This window comes from Ichthyophthirius multifiliis (genome assembly GCF_000220395.1).
Source record: "Ichthyophthirius multifiliis unplaced genomic scaffold scaff_1120509250329, whole genome shotgun sequence".
NCBI lineage: Eukaryota > Ciliophora > Oligohymenophorea > Hymenostomatida > Ichthyophthirius > Ichthyophthirius multifiliis.
In genome coordinates, this window is record NW_004086849.1 from 39,760 (window position 1) to 47,558 (window position 7,799).

Below are 7,799 nucleotides of genomic sequence, written 5' to 3' on the forward strand. Positions count from 1 at the left end.
AAATAATATTAAAATGTAAAAAGAGCTCAAACTTAAAGACTTAATAGAACGAAATAAACAATAAAAATAAAAACTAAAATTAAATGAAGATGAAAGACAAAAATAAAATTAAAAATTGGAAAATTTGGAAAATTAATTAAACACTTTAAATGATAAAAAATATTTAATGTAAAAAAATATATATATAATAAAAAAAAAAAAAAAAAAGTGAATTAGAAATAGAAAGTTCTTAAGAAGTTTAAAATTAACATAAAATATATAGAGAATTATAAAAAATATAAGGTTTCTATGGAGAATTTGGCTCCTTAATAAGATGTACTAACAAAAATTATGAATTAGCTTGCAAAGTAGCTCTAGGAAATAACTTAGATTGCTTAGTAGTTAATAATTTATAAACTGCGCAAATAGTGAATATAGTTTTATAAGAAAAAGGTATTTCTAAGGAAGTAATGATATTATAAAACTTGCCTGAATATTAACATGTGAAAATTAGTAAAACTTAAATGAATAGTTTAGCTGAAAATATTTATGAATACATAGATATAGATATATAGAATATGAAATATAATGAAAATAACAAACTTTAGACTTAAATTTAGAATGTTTTGTTATATTTATTAAGAGGAAAATTAGTAACTGATTCTGTTGAGAAAGCATTCGAATTAAGAAAAAAAAGAATAAAATAAATATTTTAAATTATTACTAAAGACGGAAATATTATTTCAAATGATAATTCTATTACTTCAAGTGGAGATAAATAGTAATATTTGAAAAAAACAATAGGAACAGATAAAGAAATTTAATAATTTTAAAATTAAATTAATAAACTTGAAGAATAAATTAATTTGTTAATTTAATAAATAGAGTAAATAAAAGAAGGTAGTGGAGAAAAAGAATATAATAAATTACTTGAAGAATTATAATAATAAGACCATTATATTGAAATCGAAAAAAATGAAATAAATATTATTTCATTAAAAATAAATATGATTGAATAAAAATAAAAAAAAGTTTCTAATTTATCTTAAAATTCTTTAGAAGTGTAAAAATATGAAGAAAAAATAAAAGAAATCGAAAATAATATCAATAATGTTTAAAATAAAATTTGTGAAATCAAACAAGATGTTTTTATGTAATTTTCTAACAAACATAAAATCGAAATGAAAGATCTAACTAATAATTTAGCTGAAGATGTGGAAAGAATATTCAAAAACGTAGAAAAATAATAATTAAAAATTAACTAAATATAAGAAAATATAAACTAATGTGAATAAAAAAATTAAAAAACTAATTAAGCTTTAAAAAGTTATAATGAAAATGTGGAAAATTATTAAAAGGCGTAAGAAATTTATAAAGAGTAAATATAAGAAAAATAATTTTTAAAAGAAAAGGAAAATAAAAACTTTAAAAAAAAAATAGAAGAATTAAATGAACTAAAGGGAAAATTATAAGAAATTTAAATTTAAAATGACGAATTTTATCAAGAATTAATTACAAAAACTAAAAATCTACAAAAGTAGAAAATTCAACTAAAACATTCTTTTTCACTTCTTTTTGAAAAAAAGGAACAATAAATCCAAGAGTCTTAAATAAAACAAATTTTCGAAGTCTTTTAAGATAAAGAAATAAAAAAAAGTTAATTCCAATTACAAATGTTTTCACAAGAAGATGACGATTAAAATTTTTAAGAAATAATCAAATAAAAAATAGAAGAACTAGATATTATAGAATATGAACCTTTATTCCAAGATAAAGATTTATTAATAAAAAAAAGCGAATTTTAAGAAGAATATGGACAGGAAATCGGAAAAAGTAAAATTTAATATTTGATTGATAATATAGATATTAAATTACTTAATTCTTATTAGGATTCTCTAGAAAATAATCTTATAAAGAAAAGGGATGAAATATAAGAATACGCTTCTAAAGAAATTACTGAGGGACTTCTTGGTGGATATCCAGGTTAGTAAGTAATGGGGGATGATCTAAAGGAAAAAAAAGAATAATTAAAGTAAAAACTAGGTGAGCTTTTATCCTAAAAAAAGGAGAAAGAAGAAAAGTTCAAAATACTAAAAAATAAAAGAAAAGAAATATTTGATGAATTTTTTAAAAATGTATAAAATTTAGTCAAACTATATTACGGTGAATTAACAAAACTTCCAGGAAAAAACAAGGACAAAAAGGCACTGTAGATCTTACTGTTAGTAATGAAGAAGAAAAATATAAGGGAGGAATTAATTATTTTTGTTGTCCTCCAAACAAAACTTATTCCCTTAATCCTGAAAAAGAACTCAGTGGAGGAGAAAAGGCAATAGCTTAAATGGCACTTTATTTAGCCCTTGCCAAAAGTTCACCTTTTTTAATTTTAGATGAGGCTGAGGCTTCATTAGATTCAGTTAATACTGTTAATGTTATTGATGCATTGAAAAATATACTTTAATAAAAATAAAAAATTATGGTTTCACATAAAAATGAAATTTATTCCAAATGCGATTCTTTGGTTGGTATTAGTATTGATAGGGAAAATTAAACTTCAATTTGTTTCTCACTTTTATTGAAAGAATGAAAATTAGTTTTTTTTGTTATTTTTATAAAAATTAGTTTTCTTTATATATATTTATATAAATTTTATATATATATATTCATTGTAATTATTTAGTTATTAAATTAGCTATATATTATTATTTAATTTAAAATTTTTAAAAAAAGTATAAATTTATTTTCAGAAAAATCAAAGAAATAAAAACATAAATTAAAATTCTAAGATAATAAAAATAATTAAACAAAAAAAAAAATGTAAAGCTTTTATAAGTAGTTAATCAAATTAAGTTTTAAGTAAATAAAAAATTAAAAAACTTTAAAATTAAACAAATCATTTACAAATAAATTTTTAAATTACAATTTTGTAAATACAAACAAACCCCCAAATAATAACAATCAACCTGAAAATTAAAATCCTAATGATTTATAAAACCATAAATAAGACGAATAATGTAACCACCCTGATCATAATAATAAGCATAATCATGCTAGCCATCACGATCATCATGACCATAGTTAATGTGGGCACAGTCATCATCAACTCAATCACAATCATAATCATTTACATGATCACGATCATAGTTAATGTGACCATGATCATAGTTATTGCGGACACGATCATGCAGCACCAGATTAATTAAATGTAAAAGATTATTAAATGAAAAATGGAAATGTTACAGCAATATACAGTGAAAATTCAATTAGTTACCAATTAGAATAGATTAAAGGAGTTAAAGGGAACGGATAAGAAGGCTTATTAATGATGATGTTTACTTGTACTGTATGTGAAACCAAAGCAGCAAGGACATTTACTTAAAGATCTTATGATTAGGGAGTTGTTTTAGTTAGATGTCAAGGCTGTAATAGTTTGCATTTAATTGCTGATAATTTAGGATGGTTTGAAGATGATAAAACTAATATTGAAACTATAATGGAAGATTAAGGAAAAAAAGTTATAAAAATTGGAGAAAAAGAAGAAATTCATACAATTTTAAATGAATTTGTTAAGAAAACTATATAATAATAATAATGAAAATTTATAATTAAAAAAATAAAATATAAAATGTATTATTTTTTATTTGATCTTGAAGAAAGCGTTTTTTCATTTAAGTTCAGTCAAATAACTTTTCATCATAAAAAGAGGGTTATATAAGATATTATTTATGTCAAAATATTTAGATAATTTAAGTTAAAGTTAAGAACCATTCATTCCATAATTTAAGAAAAGCAAAGATTTCTAAAAATATTATTTTAATTTGAAATCGCTACAATAAATCACTTAACCTCTATTATTAAGAACTTGACTAAGTAGCTTTTTCCCAAAATAATACTAATTTTAATTATTTATATCATCTTTATTGTTTTTTAAATAATCTTCATTATAATTAATCTTTAAATCAATAATTTAATTATTAAACTCTAAATTTATTTTATAATCTTTTATCAGTTTTTACTAATCTTTCAAAAAATTCAAAACTTTATCAGCCTCAATAAAAAATTCCCTATTTTAGAAAATAAAGCTAAATTAAATATCATACTTTTCATTTTTATCATTTACTTAAGAATATTTATATTTAGGGAACTAATCTTAAACAGAAACATTCTAAATTAAATTTTATTCCAAAAACTCTCCTTTTAGAATTCTTTTTCTCCATTTATTTATTAACTCCTATTAATTAATAAATTCATCACCTTCTTCTGAAATAACAATTTTTTTTTCATTATTACTAATTCTAATTTCCGATTTATTTTAAAATGGATATTTTTTCAAATTTTTCATTATATAAAATAATTATGTCCAAGAACACTCTTCTTGTAATTAAAAAGTTAATTTGTTATAATTTTGAGGCATTTCAACAATATTTAAGTCAACCTCAGTAGGAAATGCCATATTCCCATTAGATCCAAAGAACATTTCCTTTATATTAATTCCAGTCCCCAATGTATTAATTCCAAGTTAAGAATCACCATTCGGTAAAAAAAGAAGAACATTACTAACCAAATTTTTAAAAAACTTATATTTTTGATGATTTACGGTTCCTTCATCTTTATTAATAAGTTCGAAAATCGTATTTTTATTAAAATAAGGATTTAAGGGTAAATAATATCCATATTCCATTAATTTTTGATTTATTTCGTGTATTTTCCAACCAACTCCTGCACTTGCAATTCTTTTGCCTTAATTAATAGAAAATTTCCTTAAATTTTTCGGATTTAAAACTAAATAATGATTTTTCACTCTCAAGTCTTTTTAAAGATTGAATTCTTATGAAAAATCAGTATAATTGTCACAAATAATTATTCCTAAATTACTTTTTTTTACATTCTTGAATATTTTTTACACCCTTTCGCTACAATTCGGACATATAATTCCAACAGGAGTACTTAAATCATCATTATATAAATTTTTAAACGACTGCCAAAAATTCTTATAAGGATCTCTCCGTTAGAACTCAAATTCTGAAAGTATAGCTTCAAATTTGTCAATTCCTTTTATTTTTAAATAATATTATTTCCTTAATTCATTTAGTACTGTGGAAAAAATAAAAATAGAAAGTCCAACCCTAAATGCTTGTTTAGGTTAATATCTATTTTTATATTTATTTAACATTAATTTTGTATTATTGAATAGATAATTATGTATTCGGTGAAATATTCTTGGCATTTCTTTGAAAAAAAAATGATTTTTATTAAATAAGTAATATATTTATTTTTAATATAAATTATATACTTTTACATTATATATAAAATTCTCAAAAAAAAAAAAAAGATATAAAATTATATATCATTTAAAAAGAGTAATATATATTATGATTAAGAAAAAATAAAAAAATGAAATAAATAAATAAAAAATAAAAGTTTATTAATTTTTTATATTTTCAAAATTTCCATCTTTATTATTTTTATTTTTAAAAAAATTAATTTTGGAATCTATTTTAAACTATATTTCCTGCAGAACTACTTCTTATATATTTACTTTAGTTTTCATCTATTTTATTCATTTTTTAAACCACTTCTTCTTTTTTTTCTTATTGTTAATATATATTTTAAGATTATTATACTAAATATTTAATTTTTTCCTTTCCATCTTTTTAATATTTAATAAATATAATTTTTATATTTAATAAAATTACTTCTTCCTATAAATAATCTTTATTAAAAACACTACTTTTAAGGAGCAGTAGAAGGACGTGAATAAACTTTAGAAATTCTTTACAATTTCAAACTTTTTTACAATGTGTTTTATTATCTTTCTTAAACTTACTGAGCTTAAATACTAAATTATTAATTACTATTTATTTTAAATAAAAATTTAGGCTTATATAAATAAAAGAATATTACTTTTTTTATAAAACATTTGGTTATGATTTTATAAAGCCATCATATAAAGTATTTTGTTTAGTGTTTTTTACAAAAAAGTTTTACTAAGAAGGTGTACAATTATAATATAAATTATACTATTAAGAATATTTTTATTATTATTAATTTTCATTTGTATTTTATTATATTGTTTGAAAATTCTAATTATTTTATTTTCCTTCCGAATGCAATAACTACTATAAATCTTTTCTTGTGACTAGTAATTTTAAAATAAAAAAAAAATCGATTTTTTATATATTTATTTTTTAAATTTATTACTTTTTTTTCTTAATTCGTTTATACTTTTTTAATTATCATTATTCTAAAATGTATTTTTTTCGCTATATTCTTCATAATTTGCAAATGTTTCTTTTAATTATTTATTGACAACCGAATTTAATGTATCTTCTTTATTTTTTAACAAAAATATTAAAATAGTTATTTTCTCATAATTTAAAATGAAAAAAAATACTTTAAATTTTATTCACTTCTTTTAAATTTATTAATTATTTAGTTTATGGTATATTAAATTCTTATTTCTATTATTATTGAGATTATTATTCCGTTTTTTACATTATAATTTTCTTTTCTTAATTAAAATCTTCCATTTTTTTCGTTCTAAAGTTAGTTTTTTTTCTTGTAAAATTAATAAATTAATCACTCTAAGTTTAATTTTATAAAGCTTAATCATTTCTCTCTAAATTTATATTATTTAAGCTTTAAAATTTAACTTAGAAGATTTTATTAGAACCCTTTTAAATAATAAAAAAATAAATTATAAATATATAAAAACAAAAAAATATATATATATAAATTCAATATTTTAAAAAAATACTTTTATAATTGATTTAAAAGATTCTATTTATTTACTATTATAGACATTGAAGTTACATTATTCGAAAATTGGAATTTCTAAAACACACAATTATTATTCTCCTTTACTTTTATCATCTACCCATTCAATTTTTTTTTAAGAAACTCCTTCTTATTTATTTTTATTAACATTTTATTATAATTATTCATTTTCAATATTAAAAGAATCTAAATCAAAATCTTAAATAACTTCATTTTTTTAACAAAAACCAATATCTTTTTCGAAATCTTTTTTCATATCCTCTTCCTCTATTTATTTTAATTTACTATTTAAAAAAGTATTCTTTAATAAAATTTCCTCTTAATCATTTCTATCTGATAACTCATTCCAATTATAACTTCTTGGACCAACTCCTTATTTCTTAAGTTTATTCTCTAATGTTAAAAGTTAATTAAAAAAATATGCCTTTACTTCTAAATCTTAACGCCTAGAATGTAAAAATTCAAGTGTTTTATATAATCCCCACCTATATTTTTTCATTAAATAAGCCGTAATTATACAAACTGATCTATTCTAACCTTTTTCAGAATGAACTAGTATACTTTCGGCTTTTTCTAATGTTTTTTCAATTAAATTGTATGTTATATTAACTACTTAATCTTTGTCATCAAATATTATCTTTTAATTATTTTTTAAATACAAAATGCATTTTTAATTTAATTTTTTACTTAATTATCCGAATCTTACCAATCATATGATAAATAGGTAACATCAAAATTTTCCCAGTGATTTGGTATTTGTTTTGCAGAACAATTTATTATCTATGTAACTTTATTTGTTATTATAAATTCTAAATCTTAAGCTGCATATTCATCCCCTAAATACAATCCGTCTTTTATTTTTATAGCGCCTACTATATCATATTGCGTCATTCTTTTTTTAATATTTATTTAAGTCCTTTTATTTTGTTTATTTAAAATTTATTTTATTAAAATATTATTTTAGTTTTTTTTTGATAATATTAAAAAATTAATATATATATATATATATATATATATATATATATATATATATACACATTTTT

At 19.5% G+C, this 7,799-nt stretch overlaps 2 protein-coding genes across 2 annotated transcripts, besides 7 other annotated features; one reads left to right on the forward strand and one right to left on the reverse strand. All coding sequences in view use genetic code 6, as the record gives it.

Moving 5' to 3' along the window:
• Positions 1-149: 149 nt before the first annotated feature.
• Positions 150-2,426, forward strand: IMG5_066040 (smc c-terminal domain protein; the record flags this gene model as incomplete). The annotated part of the gene is made up of 2 exons (XM_004036886.1): positions 150-1,654; positions 1,775-2,426. The coding sequence occupies 2 exons, from the start codon at positions 150-152 to the stop codon at positions 2,424-2,426; spliced, it is 2,157 nt and encodes a 718-aa protein (XP_004036934.1).
• Positions 958-1,005: a microsatellite.
• A 139-nt stretch (positions 2,427-2,565) lies between the features above and the next one.
• Positions 2,566-2,628: a microsatellite.
• A 484-nt stretch (positions 2,629-3,112) lies between these two features.
• Positions 3,113-3,163: a microsatellite.
• An 8-nt stretch (positions 3,164-3,171) lies between these two features.
• Positions 3,172-3,207: a microsatellite.
• A 3,140-nt stretch (positions 3,208-6,347) lies between these two features.
• Positions 6,348-7,647, reverse strand: IMG5_066050 (dual specificity catalytic domain protein; the record flags this gene model as incomplete). Its single annotated transcript, XM_004036887.1, has 3 exons — positions 6,348-6,653; positions 6,737-7,393; positions 7,444-7,647. The coding sequence occupies 3 exons, from the start codon at positions 7,645-7,647 to the stop codon at positions 6,348-6,350; spliced, it is 1,167 nt and encodes a 388-aa protein (XP_004036935.1).
• Positions 6,658-6,715: a microsatellite.
• Positions 7,648-7,683: 36 nt separating the features above from the next.
• Positions 7,684-7,719: a microsatellite.
• Positions 7,720-7,747: 28 nt separating this feature from the next.
• Positions 7,748-7,790: a microsatellite.
• Positions 7,791-7,799: the final 9 nt, after the last annotated feature.